The sequence below is a fragment of the Orbicella faveolata genome, unplaced genomic scaffold, assembly GCF_042242905.1.
Source record: "Orbicella faveolata isolate gen_17 unplaced genomic scaffold, um_ofav_v1 contig_24, whole genome shotgun sequence".
In the NCBI taxonomy this organism is placed as follows: domain Eukaryota; kingdom Metazoa; phylum Cnidaria; class Anthozoa; order Scleractinia; family Merulinidae; genus Orbicella; species Orbicella faveolata.
The window spans coordinates 11490884-11510841 of record NW_028301552.1 but is presented as its reverse complement, the minus strand read 5'-3'; the positions used below and the strand labels follow the sequence as shown (position 1 = coordinate 11510841).

Genomic DNA, 19958 nt, shown 5'->3' with positions numbered 1-19958 from the left:
CAAAAGTGTCTTCATCTAAGCAATTTTTTTATCTTTTGTCAACTTTTTGTCATATTTATCATTATCAGTCCTTGTTGCAACATGAAAAATAAAACAAATTAACTTTGTTTAACGAGGGTAACACACAACAGTCTTACGACTGACAAACCCGTGGCTCTCGAATTCCCGATCAAATTGGAATTTAGAAATGTTGATTTTTGTGGAGGGAGGAAAACCGGAGAACTCGGAGAAAAACCCTCAGAGCAAGGACGAGAGCCAACAACAAACTCAACCCACACATGACACCGGGTCCAGGATTTGAACCCGGGCCACATTGGTGGGAGGCGAGCGCTCTTATCACTGCATCACCCCTGCTCCCCCATGATAGGCTAACTGCGAACAATGCAACTTTATGTTGCACCATTTAGGTTTTGTTTCTGGAGTTCATTCAAGTTGACCAGGCTAAAATTTCCCATATATCTCAAACAGACAACAAAATTTATCTCGGTAACCACGCCAGCCCGCTCAGATCATCGGGCTCATATAAAGAGGCCCTCAGACGTCTTTATTACATGAAGATCCCTTGCAAAATGGGGTTCCAAAATTTTGATAAGTATTTTTCCAAAAGGGGTGGCCCAGGCACCCTGGGCCTATCCCCTAGATCTGCCACTGGATGATATTAGTGTAAACAGCTTGCTTCTACGTATAGCAGAATCTTACCAAGTGCAACCTTGGAACAAGGTGTCCTAACGAGGCCAATGTAAATGAGAGGGTCAAAATGACATACACCTTCTCCGTAAACACAGAGAAGTCTATCCACTTGTTTGGTTTTTCTGTAGTTCCTTCTTCCTGCTCATCTTGACTTTCTAGGTCTTCATCTTCCTCGTTGAGGGTTTGGTTTTTTCCTCTCTTCGAATTTGTTACAGTGGGATCAAATGTCGAGCACAAAACACAAACAACTGAAATGATCCCAGCAGTTATGCGGTAAGTCTTTCTCCAATCAAAGGAGTCCAGCAAGGCTTGTAGGATTGGTGCAACAATAATAATACCCAGTCCCGTTCCAGATGCTAAAATTCCAGTTGCTATAGAACGATACTTTTCAAAGTACTGTGATATTATGACATAGGAGGAAACAAAAAGGCAGCTGCTACCAAACCCAAACAAAACACTGTAAGTTATGTACATGATGTAGATACTTGAAGCAAGAGATGAGAGTAAGAGGCCACTGACACACGATAATCCACCTGTGATTGCAGTTAGGCGGCAACCAAGTCGATTCACCAATACACTGGTCAAAGGGCCAAGAACAAATATAAAAGCTATTTGTATCGAACCAACCCAAGCTGAGGAATAGAAAATTGTGGTACGTTAGAAGTTCAAATTGATTCATATCCCTAATTTCTGTTCAGTAGAAGCATGAGGAGCTGGGTGGTGGTTGTGTCCATTTGGGGTGGAGAGGACGGCGTCTTTAAGTATCTAGGATCATGTGTACTAAAAGCATCAGCGGTGGAGTGTCGATCGCTACACTTGATCGATACCCTAGATCGATACTCGATCGAGACTTGATCGAAACTTCCGTTGACACTCACTCAATAGTCGATCGAGAGTCGACTAATTTTCGCAGACATACCATTGATTGTCGATACATATGAGTTGGTCGACACTTAACCGACTATTGACCGACTGTTGGTAAGTGTCCATCAGGTGTTGACCGAGATGTCTACCGAGTATTAATCAAGATAGAGTGTTGATTGAGATGTCGATCGAGTGTTGGGATCAAGGGTATCTATCGACACTCGACCGTAGATGCCTTTAGGCTCTACACAGTCGTGCATGATCAAGTGGTTTTCTTATTAACAAACACTCAACATTCTAACAATAAGAGGCGCAATGGCCTCATAGTTACTGCACCCTCTGGATCGAGTGGTCCGAGTTCGTGCCACTTCCTTGACTAACGTTAATCCTTTTCTTCTTTCTACATATTCTTCACATGGCCCCGGTTGTTCGAAATTAAAGCCGATTAAGATAACCCGAGGTTAGCGGTTATTCCGCGATTAAATTTCTTATTCCTGGGATACCTAATCGGTGGATAAAATGATGTTCCTGAAAACAGATTTAATCTTCGATTAACTATCCTTCGATTAAACTCGGGGTGCTTACCATTTACAAAAACCATCCGGTTGGAAATTTCAGGCATAAAGATTAAACAATTGCATGCGACGTTGCGGGAGAAGGAATCGCTATAAAGTATATCCACATCAGTTAGAGAGACTTAAAAGAGCAGAAAAATAGCTTCACCTCAAATCACAGCCCATATTTTCTGAAGCTTCCCTAACGGAATGGCGCGAACCATTTGATTTTCCAACTGGAATTTCCGGTTTTTTCATGTAAATGGTAAGTACCCTCGGATTAAGCCGGTAAAACCGGTTTGTAACTGGTCTGTGGTGGGAGAAAATGGTGTAGCACTAGGGGAGGGAAGAGATAATTACGACGGCTCCTACAAAATTGATACGAATTGTACACACACATATATCATGAGGGTTCTGAGACATTTTGTGGGAGCTTTAATTTTACGAAATAAGACTCTCAGGTATGAAACAATTTTCTTGAATTATTTCATGCCTGAGAGTCTTATTTCGTAAAATTAAAGCTCTCACAAAATGTAACAGAAGCCCTCATTATATATGTGTGTGGGATTGGAGTCTCGGCTCGGCGTGGATATGAAAATTTGGTAGAAGGTATTCTGGCTGCATTTGTTAATGTTTCTCGATACGAACCACTTCATGGAGGAAGCTATTTTGCTGTCCCAAAAAAATTGCAAAATAATAAAGCAATCATTACCATTGAAAACAGAGAAAACCAGTGGCCCACAAAGAGAGAGAAAAGTAAGAGATCAAATTGACCAATTGATCGCAAACAGCCTGGAAACATGTTCAGTTTTAGTGTTTTAGTGAGGCAAAGCTGCCTGCAGAAGAGGCGTTTTACTCAAAGCTTAATGACAAGAGCATTACGGAAGAAGAGTATGAGCACGCGCAGAAAGTTTGGGAAGTATTCGGGTGCAAAAACCTTGGTGACTTTCACGATTTGTACGTAACAACAAACGCGTTTCTGTTAGCAGGTGTTTTCGAAAACTTTAGAAAGGTATGTATGGAAAAATACGGGCAGCATTCTGCGCATTGTTACAGTTCGCCGGGCTTGAGCTGGAACGCTCTTCTGAAAAAGACGGGCATGGAGCTTGAGCTCTTGGCAGATCAAGAAATGCACCTTTTCATCGAGCGAGGAATCAGAGGAGGCATCTCAATGGTGAGCAAGAGTTATATTTTAGTCTCCCCAATTAGTAGAGCACTTGTGCTCAGCTATTAAGACTGAAACTTAAGTACAGTTGTCATTCATTCATTCATTCATGCAAAGGCGAACAACCCGCTGGTGTAATGATATGACCCGGGCAAACCAATAAATTATACAACTTACTTAGACACGAATAATTTTTACGGCTGGGCTATGAGCTTGCCACTGCCAAAAAGCTGTTTCAAGTGGAAGCGTGTAATGTCCAAAGAAGAAGAAATAATGAAAATGAGAGGAAATTCAAGGAAGTGATGGATACTGTAGGTGGACCTGGAGTACCCTGAAGAACTGCACGAAGAACATAACAGCTACCCACTTGCGCCGGAAAAAAGATCATCGAAAAGGAGTTGGTGTCGGTTTACCAAAAGAGTTTAATGGAAGACTTGAATTTAGACCCGCCGAAAAGCGAGAAGATAGAGCTGACGCTGGAGGACAAAGCAAATTACGTGGTCCACTAGAAGAACTTGCAGTTTTATCTCAAACAAGGGATGTGTTTGAAAAAGGTGCACAGAGCGATCGAGTTTGAACAAGAACGCTTGATGGAGCCATACATTCGGATGAACACTAAATTCAGGAAGAAAGAACAAAGCGATTTCGAGAGTAACTTTTACAAACTGATGAACAATTTCGTGTTCGGCAAAACGATGGAGAACTTGAGAAACCGCGCGTGAGCATGTGAAGATTGTTCGAAGCTGGGAGACAGACAAGATACGTAGTTTGGTGGCTATCCCTTCATCTGCATGACATGAGATATTTGGAAATAACTTGAGAGGCATACCCATGTACAAAAAGCAAGCTCCTCCTGAACAAGCCTGTTTACACAGGTATGACAATTCTCGAGGACAGCAAGATCTTGATGTATGACTTTTCCCATAATTACTTGAAGGGCCGAAGGGCGAGCGTATTTACACAGACACAAACAGCCTTCTCTTAGATATCCAGACGGAAGACGTTACAAAGACATGGTGGAAGACATTGGTTTGTATGACACAAGCAACTATCTAAAAGACAACATGCTTTACAGTGACAGAAATAAAAAGGTTCTGGGCAAGATAAAAGATGAGTGCCAGGGAAGGACGATTAAGGAAGCAGTTGCCATAAGGCCAAAAATGTATTCAGTCTTGGAAGAAAACCAAAAACATAGCAGGAAAGCCAAGGGGGTAAAAACGAATATGGTGGGAAAAGAGGTTAGGCACGAGTACTACAAAGAATCGCTTTTCGCGAGAAATCAATTCTGGCACGAAATGAACATTCTTTGCAGCGAGGACCACGAGATATATGGCATGCATGTGAATAAGGTTTCACTTTCACCCTTTGATACAAAGCGTTGGATAGAGGATGACGGAGTGCACACACTGGCATACGGGCACAAAGATATCAAAGAACGGCATTAGCAGGGGAAAGCTGTGTATTTGGAGGCACAAAGTGCTTAGGCCCGGCATACAAATAATAGACAACAGGCTCATTCGGTTTAGTTAAAGCTCTTTCAAGATGGTAGACTTTCAAAGACCAGATTGGGTCTGTAGCTCTTTTACTCCCACCTTAAAGTTCACCGGGTTGATAGAAGTATCTTACATTAATGAGAGGGGAGGAGCTTTTTTTCTTTCAATACAACAGGTCTGGAATACTTCGTAGAGGGTTTGGAGGTGACAGCCTTGTCTTTGATTGCGACAACTGGTTTTTTTCCGATGAGACTAGTCACCCGGCTCATTGTTAAGAGCGCTAACAACGTCGGGAAGTCTTTTGACCCACGCAGTCGACCGCTGGCCAGAAGTTAGGAGCATTTCCACGGCACACTGATGACCAAAATAGTGCTGGGCGAGCGTGCGGTTGAAACGTTCAACGATAGTTTTATCTCAGTGAATTTCAGTGCGCCCACGGCGAATACATGTTTTGTAGCTTTCCATTTCTTTGGTCACACTTCCCATGAACTCGCAGCCAGGGTCAACTTGCAACATCTGTGGCCAGTTTAAAGGGCTGTGCTTGTAAATCGACTGAAAAGCCTTAGCAACTTCTGCAGAGTCTTTCGAGGTCAGGAGCTCAGCTTCTTTGTAACGGCTGGCCACGTCGACAACAGGAAGCGCGTATTTGTAAACTTTGCAGCCGCTGGGAAGTTTGTCGTTTGGCAGAAAAAGAAGGTCCGCTGGGCGGAAAGTGTAAGGCCACCATACGTCGAATTTTGGGCGACGAACGTAGCGCGGAGCCGGGAGGGAAATCCGCCAAAGAGCTTGTTTGAAGAGCTACTGCTTGGCAGTTTCTTCAGGTACTTTCGCAGCTTCTGCTAATTTTTTGATGGCAGCGATGCCTTTCCAGTAGCCCATGGGACTGTAGTAGACTTTTGTGAACTTGGTGTCCATTATGTTACCCCGCGAAAAGTTCAAAGAAAACCACAAGCTGCATAGCCGAGAGCGAGCGCGCTGCCGCCCACAAAAATCAACTAGCCTTGTTTTTGCTGCTCTCTGGGTTGATAAAAGTCAGAGAATGAGGGTTCTTTGGGGGGGGGGGGGGCGGGGGGGCGGGGAGGGGATCAGTGGCTGATCTGGGTGTGCCTGGTTATAGAGTTTGAACGCGTAATCGGTGTTCGTGAAGTTCTGCTTTTCTTGTTCTTTGATTTCCCTGTTGGTTGCGATCCAATCAAAAAGCTTGGTGCGGTCGCGCGTACATTTGGCCCTAGCGGCATTATATGCTTCAAGGGATTTGTTATGCCGCTTTTTCTCTTTCCAATGCGGCCTTTTCGTCGTCGCCAGACAAATACTTTGCCAGATAGTTTCCGCCGATGAAAGCCGCGTTAGGAACTGTGGCTCCGATCATCATCTGAATACTAACCATCGTGTATAGCAATATGTTTTTAACTGGTTGGAAGTATCTTCTGGTCCTCTAGATACTGTTTCAGCGCGACGCTGCTAGCCATGACAGCTTTGAACTTTGCATAGCGCATGACGTTGCTGCTGGGGTCAGAGGTGAAGTTTTTAAATTAGAAAATTATTTACCGGTGTGTTTTACAATGTCCGTGCCAGAAACCTTTGCCCAACGCACAATGAAAAAATATTAAGCCCCATGAAGGCCGAGCACGCGGTCAAGCGCATCACCTTTGGCCGCACTGAAGCCAACCCCGGCGAGACGCTGCATGTTTCAGTGCCCAAGCGTCCTCGACCGTTTTGCTAACTACACGCAAATACGGGATTGCTTCAACGCAAAACTTCCAACTTCCGATTGCAAAAAATCAATGAGATTTCAACCGCCCTAAACAACGAGGTCCTGTTCGTAGAGCCGTTCACCGTTCGCACAGGGGATTCAGAAAAATACGTCTTCCCAGACCTGACGAAAGTGCGCCCAACATGATGTACAACAATGGGATAGAAAGTAAGGACATTTGGAAGGAGGTCAACGACCATCGATTGGTTGCAAAAAATATAAACGAGCAAAAAAGGTGGTTAACTGGAAAGCTGGCGGCTCTAGTATTCTCTCAGCAGCGTTTTCAAGTGCGAGCTTAGGATCGGCTCTGTCTGTGGTTGGCTTACCGGCCACAATTCCATTAGGTGGTGAAGGTGGCTGTCTCGCTTTCGTTTCGTCAGGTCTGATAATCGCCAGCAGTAAACTTGATTCAAAGATTGAAAAAACATCAGAAAATTGTTACTCTTGCTATCGCAAAACGTGAAACTAATGAACATCTGCTTTCCAAAGCACTAGCTAATAACCAGGTCTCTGACACAGAGTTTCAGTCAATTATGACTGAATTTTCACAGAATAATGTGCTAAAAGAAGCTGTGAGGGCTAAACTGACACGCCAGCCGTCTCGTCCTGATGTTGAATCAAAGGGCTCTATCAGCCCACTCATTCATGCTTTCAGCCATGAAATGATGTAAGTGTTTCTTGTGCACCAATAAGTTTTATATTTTAATGAATACGAGACAGTCATAATGACTATGTCATTATCTAGGGTGAGTTGTTGAAGCTGTGATGGTGAGCTACAGTTACATCAGTTATCTGTTAATGAAGTTGAAAGTGTACAAGCTTGGTTTTCGAAGGAAAGCTTCTTATTTGATGAAGTTAGTTTGCCAAGACAATCCACCTTGTACTCAAAGGAAAAACAGGGTTTATTTGACGTGTGGGATGTACCTCCGTAAAAACAAACGGCGACGACATGGCATTTTCAGATGGCCAGCGGTAACACCCCAACTATATAGAGCATTTCCTATTGGCACCAGTCAACGCGGGAAAGTTGAGATGGCCAAGTGGATAACGAGTTCGCCTTGATATCCAGCGACCGAAGTCAGGCCGAGGTTCGAGCCCTAGTCAGGCTTTCTTCTCGCACCGTTATTTCCGGTTAACATCAGCATAAATTAATCAACATTTAAAATCCGTTTACTCCGATTAAAAATTCTACGCCGATTAAAAAGCCTACGGGGATTAAAAGTCCAGGCAGAGCCCCGGATGAAGGCCAACATCGCTAAAACTCATTCATTGCGCATGCTTTGTTTTAAGAGTCACTCCTCTGATTCCCTCTTATAAGGACGGATTCCTGTTTGGTTTCTTCGCCTTTCGCTTCTCAAGTCGGCTTTTGCTGTCAAGGCATCAATTTCCCCCAGAAGCTTCTTTCTTTTCTTTTCATCTTTGAGGATCTTGTTCTAATCTGACATAACACTCTTCCACTGTTCTACCTTTGTCTCCACTGTGTTAAGTTCCACCACTTCCAACGATTCGAGTATGGAAGTCATGTTAAAGTACATCTTTTGATGCCTCCCCATGAAGGCTTCCATCATTTTGACAGAGTCTTGCAATCTTCTACGAACAACCGCGTACCTTCGTGTTAATTCATCCAAACTTGGCATGATATTTTGACAAAAGACCGTAAACCACAACCAAAACCAACTATTTGCCAACTTTTCTGCCAAGAAAATAATTTCCGGGTTAATTCGTGATTGGTTGGCGAAATCATGTGATATAAACGTGGTTAAATTTGCTCTGTTTTTATTCAGGTTTCCATTGCTGTTTAAAGCTCTATTCACGCAGCCACGCGCGTCTCGTTTTTACGACAGCCCGGCTAAACAACTTCGAATTTGTATATCCACGCTGAGCCGAGATTCCAACCCCACACACATGTATAATGAGGGTTTCTGTTACATTTTGTTAGAGCTTTCATTGCCCCCGCAGGGTTTTGGCCCAGCAAGAGGCCAAAACCCGAGGAGGCACCCTAGCATTCCCCGCGTGTACACATACAAGGAATTTCAAAAAAGTAAGAAATGTGTTGGTAGTTGCCCCCGCAGGGTTTTAGCCCAGAGGCCAAAACTCGAGGAGGCACCCTAGCATTCCCCGGGTGTATACATACAAGGACAAAGAATTTTTGTTGAAAAAGTAAGAAATGCGTTTGTAATAGGGGAAGCATTCTCGATTTGACGAAACTAGGCACGCTCGGTGGTCTCTGGTAATATTTTAGCAAGGGCGCGCGGTGGTGTCGGGTACTTGCAACCACGAGGTCGCGTTTTGTCTGGCAGGTCTTTTTTGTAGGGTGCAGGTTGCAGGTTGCAGGTTGAAATTTATAACTGGAAAACCGCTGGCACTAAAAATAATTAATAACAGGAGTCATAATCGGGGACGGAGACCGTAAGCGCGCGCCATTTCTAGTATTGGGGTTGTCCCCATGATATGGGACAATAATTCTATTTTTAGAACAAATTGCGCCATCGCCTGCGGCACACGCGCGTACATGCTGCGAGGATTTTTGCGGATGTCGCGCGGGGGAAATGGCGTCCGAAATTCCCGATATTTTTTATGTTTTTGGCCCACAACTCAACGCGTTTACGTCTGTTGGAATTTTGCTTAAGTATTTTCGTCGTAAGCTGCTCCAGTTTGAGTGAAGTAAGACAGTGTCGAATTTGGGTATGTTCTGCTTTAAGCTTAGATATATATCGCTGACCAAGTTGTGTTCTGACGGATGCTTCTTTTACATGAGCTGTACATTACTCCACTTTAAATTTCACATATGTTAAAGATTAACAGCTTTTCCATTACACAACAAAAAACTAGCTCGATATATTTAGATATAGCAGAGCTTCAGGACCTCATAGTTTCCTAGCTCCTCTTGCCACACGCTTCCGAGGAATTTGCCAGTCTATCGCGACCGAAAAGTAAAACAAAATAATTGCTAGTTTGAGTTTCGCCTGAATTGTAAGCAACGCTTGATGTTTCCTTAAGGCCCAATAACTTTACGTCCGTAGATACCGCTCAGTTTTATTCGTGTAAAAATCCAGTAAATTCTCTGTTGTCGATGAATGAGAGCGCCCGCCGATGCGTGTTTTGTACAGTCAGTAAACATGACAAATTGTACTTCCGCCGCACTTTCGTGTGAAAGCGTACATCGGACTCAAACAATAACTCTATAGTTTTTAAATATGTTTAAGCTTGATAAATGTTTGAGAACATATTAAAAGCTTAGCTGAAAATATGCCAATAAAGCAGAAATAATCAGCAAAGTTACGATGACGCTTTCTTTAATCAACTTCGAATAACATTTCGATTTTGTTGATCGAGTTATCAAACTCCTTGTCTATTTCCATTTTCGCAGTGTAAAACTTCACTATGCTTATGTTGAAGAAACACACATGATGTTAGTAGCCTTTTTTGCGTTCGTGAAATTTGTTGCAGCATCTCAGCAGAAAAGATAACGAAAGAAATCTTTGTCAAGATTTGCTGACAATTGAAAACAACGACTCGGACTTGAAAGTGCACGAGCCGCACTATGCAAATGAGCTGATTGTACGCGTCAGACTTTCCTTTCAAAAACTTTTGCAAACTCACCAAACAAGCAGAAACAATAAGAAACCATCAAAACAGGTTTTGGATATGATTAACCATTGTCCGAGAAACTCACAAATTAACTCGATACCAGAGTAGAGAGTTTTCTTGCTATATTCTTAAGTCAGAACAAACACAAAAACATATGCGTAAGCTTACAACTAGCGCGAGCAGATCTTATTATTCATTCCCAGCGCGAGATTGAAGTCTTGTTTTCGACCCTGAAAAACCCACCTTTTCCGTTAGCTCAGAGCATAAAACTACATATAAGCGCCCTGGTTCTTAGTCCCTGTCTTATTCCCTGCCATCGCTGTGAAAGATACGCAAGAGAATCTCTCAACTCTCACCATTTGATCATGCAACGTGACAACATCCACACGAGAACCCCCGACATGTGCGTGGATCCGCGCGGATATATGACGTCAGGATCGCGCAATTTGTTCTAAAAATAGAAAAATTGTCCCATATCATAGGAGCGCGCGGATCCCAAGACTTACGGTCTCCGTCCCGGATTATGGCTCCTGTTAATAGCCTATAAACTCGTCAGGGGTTCTTACATAAGGTAGTTCGCCTCTTTCACATAGTGATAACACGCTATTATTAATTTTCAGGCCTTCTTTGGCAATCTTCTAACTTGTTACGCCGTGTACAGAAACCAGAGACTTCGTACGCTTCCCTACATGTTTGTGATCGCACTTGGTGTGAGCGATGTTCTCGTGTCCATCGAAAACACGATCGATCCGCTATAAGTACTTATCGATCGACACGCTGAGACCAGTGAAATCTCTTCAGAGCCATCTGGATGGCCGCTCCGCAGACGTTTCCATCGATTCCAGATTTGGCTCGGGTCTTCCCTTAAGGTCATTCCTCAGATTTGCATTGCGCATCCTTACTGCGCATAATTTATGGCGTCATTAGCGCGGGCTCGTGCACGCGCACATTGAAAACATGACGGATTTGCCTTGATATTGAGCTCTGTCAGTTGAAAAATGGCTGTAGCTCACCAACGAGCACGGGCACCCCAATTTTTTTTCCAGTCATTGTAATCAACTAATCATAAGCTTTGCGTGAGAAAAGACTGATTTAATTTCTATTGCTGAAAATTGAATAAATAAGAAAAATAGCAGATACACTGTGGTCTTTTCTATTTTGCAGTCGGTAACCACGTCAAGAAATTTGGTTCAAATTTTTAATCAAGGATTTAGCTTTCCGTCTGAATCAAACTTAAAACGTTTATTTCTGTCCGACACATTGTACTGACTGTAGTTTAATGCGTGTTCTTATGAGTCCGGGCTCACAAAGATGTTACAATTACTGGGAATGCGTTCTTATGATAAGCATTAAATAATGCCAAAATGGGACATTTTCAATGCCTCATTGCTCCTTAATGAGCGTGGGCATCCCCCTTTTTTATTTCAAAATTGAAGTTATCATACGACAAATATTCAGTGGACAAAGTTTGAACAAAAATCTATTGTCACTTTTATTTCAGAGGAATTACCTTAACAACAGAAGATTACCATCACAAAGGAAGCAAATAAGTAAAGAAATGAACTAATAAAAAATCGATTTCAAAGATCCTGAAAATTGATAAGTTAATAAAGATGGTGAATTTTATGCTCGGTAATGAAATGTGAAGGTGAATTAATCAACATGACACGAGCGTGGGACAAAGAAAAATTCTGAGTCCCCGACAGGAATCGAACCCATGACCTCCCGAACACCGGGCGGGCGCTCTATCCACTGAGCTACGAGAACTCATGGAGAGCAAGGTCATTTCACTGAGTTCATATATGATAGGTGTCCTGCATACTGCTAGGATCAACGCTATCGAATTCATCGTGAGTAGTGATAAGTTAATAAAGACGGTGAATTTTAAGACCATTGATTTTGGGAGAAAAACAACTCGGAAGGTATCGTAACAAATTCTGAAGTATATTAGAAATTCGAGGTCAGTGTGGTTCTTAGGTTCTTATTGCGCATTTAGAATTCTCAATGCGCTTACAATTGCATATGATTAAAAAGAATTAAAATCTAACTACAAGATGTAATTATTAAAATCTATGACTAGGTTAAAACTATTACAAAAAAGAAATATTTTAAGGTTCTTTTTAAAAACGCTATGGTCTCAGACTGTTTGATATAAAAAGGTAGGTCATTCCAAAGTTTCGTAGCGTACAAAGAAAAGGATCTTTGACCGTATGTACTTTTTTTCACGTCCGGAAATTGTAAGAGTGATTGGCCAGATGATCGAAGAGAACGAGCTCGTTTATAGGCGTTAAAAAGAGAAGTTAAGTAGGTTGGTGAAAGACCATTAAGGGCTTTGTAGGTTAACAGTAGGATCTTAAAAACGATGCGTGATTTGACAGGAAGCCAGTGAAGGTCCTTGAGGGCGGGAGTAATATGTTCTTTCCGCTTAGTTCCAGTAATCAGTCGCGCCGCAATGTTCTGAATTCGCTGCAGTTTATCATGCTCAAGCTTAGGGAGGCCGTAAAGTGTACTGTTGCAGTAATCCAGGCGTAAAATGACAAAAGCGTTCACGATACATTTGAGATTGTCATGTGAGAGATACTTTCTCATCCGGCTTATTGATCGTATTACCAGGATAGCCTTCTTACAAATGTCATTAACGCGTTGTTTTAGGCTCAGTTCCTTGTCTAATATGACACCCAAATTGCGTACTTTGTCAGAGAGTTCGATTGTAGTATTGCCAAATGAAAAACAATTAAGAACAGGATGCTGTGCAAAACGGGAAGTAAATTGGATGACCTCTGTTTTACCAGGGTTGCATAAGAGCATGTTTAGAGTGTTCCAATTTATAACATCGTCAATGCAGTTTCGAAGAGTGTCTAGGGCAGGAGAATAATCATTGGGATTTATAGCGATATAAAGTTGAGAGTCGTCAGCATAGAACATGGAGTCAAGTTTTTGTGCAGCTACAGTATCTTGGAGAGGTGCCACGTACAAACTAAACAGAAGAGGTAAAAAAAAAAGCTCGACTTCCGTTCCGTTCCGTTCCGACTTCCGTTCTGCTTTCGAGATACGTTTGCTCGGATATCAAGACAAACGGTTTGTTTCGGAACAGCAGAATAGTTTGACTTATTTTTTGTTTCGCTATTATTTTTTAACCTTTTTTACCCTATAAAGTTCTACTGAGTGAAATTTTTGTAAAAGAAATATTAGTTTCCATCAAGGCAACCAATTTTTTTCAAGAAAGTACTCTTCGCATCCTTTCTAACGAGATATGGTAGACTGCTCTGCTGTAAATGGTATCGTGAAAGTGTTATGCAAAGAATATCATGTGATAGAATGAGTTAAACAGAATGTGTTGGTTTAGTTAACTTAGTTGATTGTTTGGATCATATTCATGGTAAGATGCCTAAGTTACCGGAAGAGTATGAGTGATATAGTTTACAAAAAAAAAAATAAAATTTTTAGTTCATACAAAAATGTTCAATACTTACTGTTTTCAAGCAGCAGAAATAAAAGAAAGCGGGGGCAGATTTAGTGATAACTATAACTAGTTTTACGAAATAGGACTCTCAGTTATGAAATAACTCAAGAAAATTGTCTCATACCTAAGAATATTATTTCGTAAAATTAAAGCTCTCACAAAATGTCGCAGAACCCTCATTATATGTGTGTGTCTTGTTGTTGAATAAAAGGAAGAAGAGAGCCCAATTTTTATATCTCAACCACATTTGCTTTCTATGAGAGCCAATAAAAAAGCTTAAATTAAAATTAGAGTTGTGATAAAAAATCTGTGTAACATAAAGCTCGGCGAAGCTCGCTGAATCATTCATCAGGCGGAAAATCAGTGAGCTTCGTTCTAATTTTCAGCCTTACTTCTTTTAATTTAATGTCGAAATTTAGAATAGCCTCTATTCGCATGGGCTAATAAAGTAAGTTTGGCTAGGGGAAAATTCTAGAAAAGAGGAAAGCCATAAACTAAGAAAAGAAGCGAAAGCGGAGATTGATTATCTTAATAAATTCTGCCGAATGAGAAAAACAACGTTTTGAAGAACAAGCAAGGTCGACAGTAAACGAAACTTTAACAATATTCTGATTATAATACTCGCCTTTATCAAGCCAAAAAAGCTTTTAATTCAACCACCGATCTTTCCTTTAACATTACAGCGGTTAGTAAGCGACGATTTCTACCTCTGAGAACGGAAATGTTGAAATTTCTCACGATTTGTTGCTTCGCCCTCGTTGTGTAAAACATATATTTTGCTGATCGCCGGACACCGGCCTTCTGTGTTGTGAAAAATCGCGGGAAAACCGGACGCGGGATGGCTTGTCCGTGAGAGAATAGTAACATCCATTTTGGAAAGTCTTAAATCAACAAACTGTAAGTCCGCCAATTTGATTTCCTTGTCCGCTTGGAAAGATTTCCGTATAACCCCATACATTTATTATGCATGCAGAATTATTAATTATGTATGCGCTCTATTGTTTTTGAAAACAATAGCAACTCCCTAAGGTATTGAATATATACATTGATAATTACTACTTACTGTATGAATAAAAGATTTGATTGCGCGCTGTGGCGCGCTATCGCGCGTTGTCTTTTCGCCGATTCTCTTCTTCCCCTAGCTCCTCTCTCCCCTCTTTTTCTTCTCCATATTACCCAGGCTCCTTACGGATTTTTTTCCTTTTTTTTCTTGTATCCCATCAGGTCTCGAACCACTTACCTTTCGCACACTTCTCGCTTACCAGTCTCTCTTCTACACCACTATACTACGAGGTTCAGTTGAGAATTACCCGTCCAAAAGTAATTTTTATTTTACTTGACTAGTTCGCATTCCAAAAACTTAACATTACAATTTGCTTATTCATGTGTTCAACGCATGTTGTACGCTGCACGAAAACATGCATCGCATGTGTGGGTCCCTGATGAATAAAGGGGGAGGGGTGATTTCTTTCTTTCTCCCAATCGCTTCTTACAGTCAACCACAGCCTAAACTTCGTAGACCCAGACACGGGCGCGCACACCCAGCGCATTGAAAATACATGATGGGAAGTCAAACGAAGTATGCCTCGTAAAGGAACATCCAAAGATCTCTTCGAAAGCTGCCTACAGGAATGGTTGTGGCGTCAGCACTATGGAGATGATCCTTTTGGAAACATTATCAAGCATATCGCCCACTTATACGAAGTGCGCAAAGATGCGTAAATTGTTCCTCGTACCACTGTATGTACAGTTCGCGATCTGATCGCCACTTCATGGAGGAAAGAAACAAAATACACAGCTTCATCGCATGGGTCTGAATTTTAGGAAGGAAATCAAGGGGAAAAAACGCGGAGAGACGCGGCAGGTAAGCTAAAATTTTATTTCACTTTGTTTACATTTACAAAATTCGTATAATAGTCGCTAACCCGCGCAACAGATTACAGCTAACCGCAAGCAGCCGGTTTTGCTTAGGCCTAAAACAGTATTTTTAAGCTTTTTTAAACTAGCGAACAGGTCTAAATCACTATTATTTTAAGCAGTTTTACGCCTGTGCTCAGTTTAAAAATACGGTAAATGCACCCAAAATTATGATATCTCGTTTCGGTTCTCCAAGAAATCGTTCCGTTTTTGTCTAAAAGTATGCGACACTTAAAAAAAAAATGGTAAAATTTAGAGTTATTCAAATCAGATAAGTCTCAAAGGAGCGCTATTGCTTTCGCTATTGTTTAGTTAAACAAAGAACTGTATGCATAATAAATGTATGGGGTTATACGGAAATCTTGCCGACCAGTTTTCAACTCAAGATAAAGGAGGCTATCCATATTCAAAAAGAACTACCTTGCCTCAATCAGCAATTACACCATGTAAATCTAAAATTATCCTTTTAATTTACACCTTTTCACGTTCTGTTGTTACTATTTGTCTTAATTAGCATTTTTGCCTACTTATTATTCAACTTGCTTTGTAATCATTTATTCAACTGAAGATGACAGAAGTTCTGTCGAAACATATCTTTTAAACTTAAAAAATTGGTCGTTTTCCTTAAAATCTTTACATGTCTACTGCTATCTAGACCTTTTGGAAACTAGCTAATTGGATGAAAAAGCGGACGGCAAGATTTCCGTATAACCCCATACATTTATTATGCATACAGTTCTTTGTTTAACTAAACAATAGCGAAAACAATAGCGCTCCTTTGAGACTTATCTGATTTGAATAACTCTAAATTTTACCATTTTTTTTTTAAGTGTCGCATACTTTTAGACAAAAACGGAACGATTTCTTGGAGAACCGAAACGAGATATCATAATTTTGGGTGCATTTACCGTATTTTTAAACTGAGCACAGGCGTAAAACTGCTTAAAATAATAGTGATTTAGACCTGTTCGCTAGTTTAAAAAAGCTTAAAAATACTGTTTTAGGCCTAAGCAAAACCGGCTGCTTGCGGTTAGCTGTAATCTGTTGCGCGGGTTAGCGACTATTATACGAATTTTGTAAATGTAAACAAAGTGAAATAAAATTTTAGCTTACCTGCCGCGTCTCTCCGCGTTTTTTCCCCTTGATTTCCTTCCTAAAATTCAGACCCATGCGATGAAGCTGTGTATTTTGTTTCTTTCCTCCATGAAGTGGCGATCAGATCGCGAACTGTACATACAGTGGTACGAGGAACAATTTACGCATCTTTGCGCACTTCGTATAAGTGGGCGATATGCTTGATAATGTTTCCAAAAGGATCATCTCCATAGTGCTGACGCCACAACCATTCCTGTAGGCAGCTTTCGAAGAGATCTTTGGATGTTCCTTTACGAGGCATACTTCGTTTGACTTCCCATCATGTATTTTCAATGCGCTGGGTGTGCGCGCCCGTGTCTGGGTCTACGAAGTTTAGGCTGTGGTTGACTGTAAGAAGCGATTGGGAGAAAGAAAGAAATCACCCCTCCCCCTTTATTCATCAGGGACCCACACATGCGATGCATGTTTTCGTGCAGCGTACAACATGCGTTGAACACATGAATAAGCAAATTGTAATGTTAAGTTTTTGGAATGCGAACTAGTCAAGTAAAATAAAAATTACTTTTGGACGGGTAATTCTCAACTGAACCTCGTAGTATAGTGGTGTAGAAGAGAGACTGGTAAGCGAGAAGTGTGCGAAAGGTAAGTGGTTCGAGACCTGATGGGATACAAGAAAAAAAAGGAAAAAAATCCGTAAGGAGCCTGGGTAATATGGAGAAGAAAAAGAGGGGAGAGAGGAGCTAGGGGAAGAAGAGAATCGGCGAAAAGACAACGCGCGATAGCGCGCCACAGCGCGCAATCAAATCTTTTATTCATACAGTAAGTAGTGATTATCAATGTATATATTCAATACCTTAGGGAGTTGCTATTGTTTTCAAAAACAATAGAGCGCATACATAATTAATAATTCTGCATGCATAATAAATGTATGGGGTTATACGGAAATCTTTCCGCTGGTAGTGGCGTGATCTAAAATATGAAAGCAGTCTATTGAACACAATGAGCGACGCCACTACCAGCTTTCAAGTCAAGATAAAGGAGGCTATCCATATTCAAAAAGAACTACCTTGCCTCAATCAGCAATTACACCATGTAAATCTAAAATTATCCTTTTAATTTACACCTTTTCACGTTCTGTTGTTACTATTTGTCTTAATTAGCATTTTTGCCTACTTATTATTCAACTTGCTTTGTAATCATTTATTCAACTGAAGATGACAGAAGTTCTGTCGAAACATGTCTTTTAAACTTAAAAAATTGGTCGTTTTCCTTAAAATTAGCTAGTTATTTTAAGTGTCCCCTATTAGTAGAGGGTTTTTACCCTCGGCTAGACTTCTTTGACACGTTAATAAAGTTTTCATTCATTCATTCATTCATTCATTCATTCATTCATTCATTCATTCATTCATTCATTCATTCATTCATTCATTGATCCACCTCGCCAGGTGTGTTAAATTTAACCCTTAGTATAATCCTGGGATAGTACTAATCGAACTTCGAGGGACAGAATTTAATCGAAGGATAAATTTATTCCGTGGATTAGGACGATTTAAGCGTGGGTTAGGGCTAATTCGCTTTCGAACAACCTGTTCGTTAATTCTTGCCCGTCCCTGATTAAATAATGACGCTCCGCCATACTGACAAAAACTAGTTCCCCTGTGTTCGTTTTAAGCTTATGTTTATAGCCGAATACGTCAAAACATATGTCGAATTATCAATAGACTATATATAGCTATCAACTATAAACTTACCTATACGTTCCCGTGATTCTTGAAAATAGTCCACCAACACTGGAAACAGAACTCCAAAGTTGAGCGAGATGCCGAGCGTTAGACCAAGGGTGAAAGTGGCAGAGAAACAAACCAGCCACGACCAGGCACTGTCAGGATCTCTTCTGCATCTACATTTTGCAGCTACATTCGACGAGAAAGGATTACCGCAAGCCATTCTAAGCAGAGAACAATTTCACGTTGTTGTAGACGCTCTTAGGGTTCGTCAAGCGTTCTGTCTTCTCAACGGACCGGTTAGCCTTGCGGATAGCCTTTGTTTTGAAAGAACAAATCCGCTGTTATCTGCATGTCACTTTACAGAACTTGACACCTGTGTCGTTTGCCAAGTGCTTATAAATGCATCGTTCAATGGCCCATTTCTATTGCAAGATATGTTTTTAAGCTTCTAAGTATTGACCTTCGAGGGCCAAAATAAGAAATTTTCTGTGACATGTTGCTTACTTGCATTCTATATTGTGGCCCCGAGCCCGGCTGTTTGATTAGAACTATTTCGCAAGTACATTATGTTGCTTCTTATCAGGGATATCAGTAACGAACAAGTTTAGATTTCATTGTTTTGTACCGGACATTTGTTTGGCTGGATTTGAAAATGTTGGAATCTATTGTTTCAGTTTTGCCATCTGATTGGTTTTCATTGTCTGGGTGGCCCCGGTTTCAGTAAACGCACCGTAATGATCTTCAATTTATCCTCGTCCGGTTTTTCTTCTGAGACACCGTAGTATTACTTCGAGAAAGCTATATGTAGTGGTCAGCTTCTCTTGGCCAGACAAATAACTTTTATTCATCCAGGTAGACAAACATTTAATGCGCAAAAACTTGAACAGCTCAGAAACATCTGAATCTCTGAATGGTCTGAATGATTCGTTGCAATAAAATAATACGTTCGCTGTAAACTGTGTACAATACTGAAACACGAGCAAAGAGAACTGCGTTAATACTTGGAAGTTATTATATCCTATTCCACAATGTGGTGAAAATTGCGCCTGTGTAACCTCTAGGCTGCGGCAATAACTTTTTTATGTATCGAACACGAACTGAAACCTACACGCGCCCTACCCCCCTCCCCCCCCCCCTCGAAAGACAACGTGGGAGTCTTTCGAAACTTAAACAACAGTCACTAAATACGTGAAAATGAAACCAATGTCGGTTATTTTCAGTGTCTCTTAACTATGTATTAATGTCTTAATACTGTTCCTCGATCTAGTCATATGTCATTGCCGGAGTACAACTCACACCGGTCTCTCTTGTTCCTCAATGCGGCTCAGTGACTTCTCATTCAACAAACAGAGCTTTCGCACATCTCGGCGGTAGACTCCATCCGCCGTTCTAATGACTACTTGACGTACCAATCCTCCATTGTCTTCAATGTCTGCCCAACCAGTGTTTTAGGCCAGCGTGTTCCGATCTGCCATTAGAACCAAATCTCCTACTTCAAAGTTGTGCTGTGGACATAACCTGTTTTGGCGCCGTGTGTTGGCAAAAAGGAGACGAATGCACTTCCATCTTGCTTTGAACTTATCTGATTCTCTAAACTCCTCTGGAGTAGACGAGGGGTTTCTGCGTGACAGAAGGATGTGGTTTGG

The 19958-nt window shown here is 41.2% G+C and overlaps 1 protein-coding gene across 1 annotated transcript in view; it reads right to left on the bottom strand.

Annotated features, from left to right (window-relative positions):
- Window positions 1-18532, bottom strand: part of LOC110043119 (monocarboxylate transporter 3-like) — a 40571-nt gene extending 22039 nt beyond the window's left edge. The window contains exons 1-2 of the mRNA XM_089292284.1: window positions 18337-18532; window positions 700-1322 (exon numbers count right to left, since the gene is read on the bottom strand). Coding sequence (XP_089148410.1) covers window positions 700-1322; window positions 18337-18532 — 819 coding nt within the window. The remainder of the gene's footprint in view (window positions 1-699; window positions 1323-18336) is intronic.
- Window positions 18533-19958: the final 1426 nt, after the last annotated feature.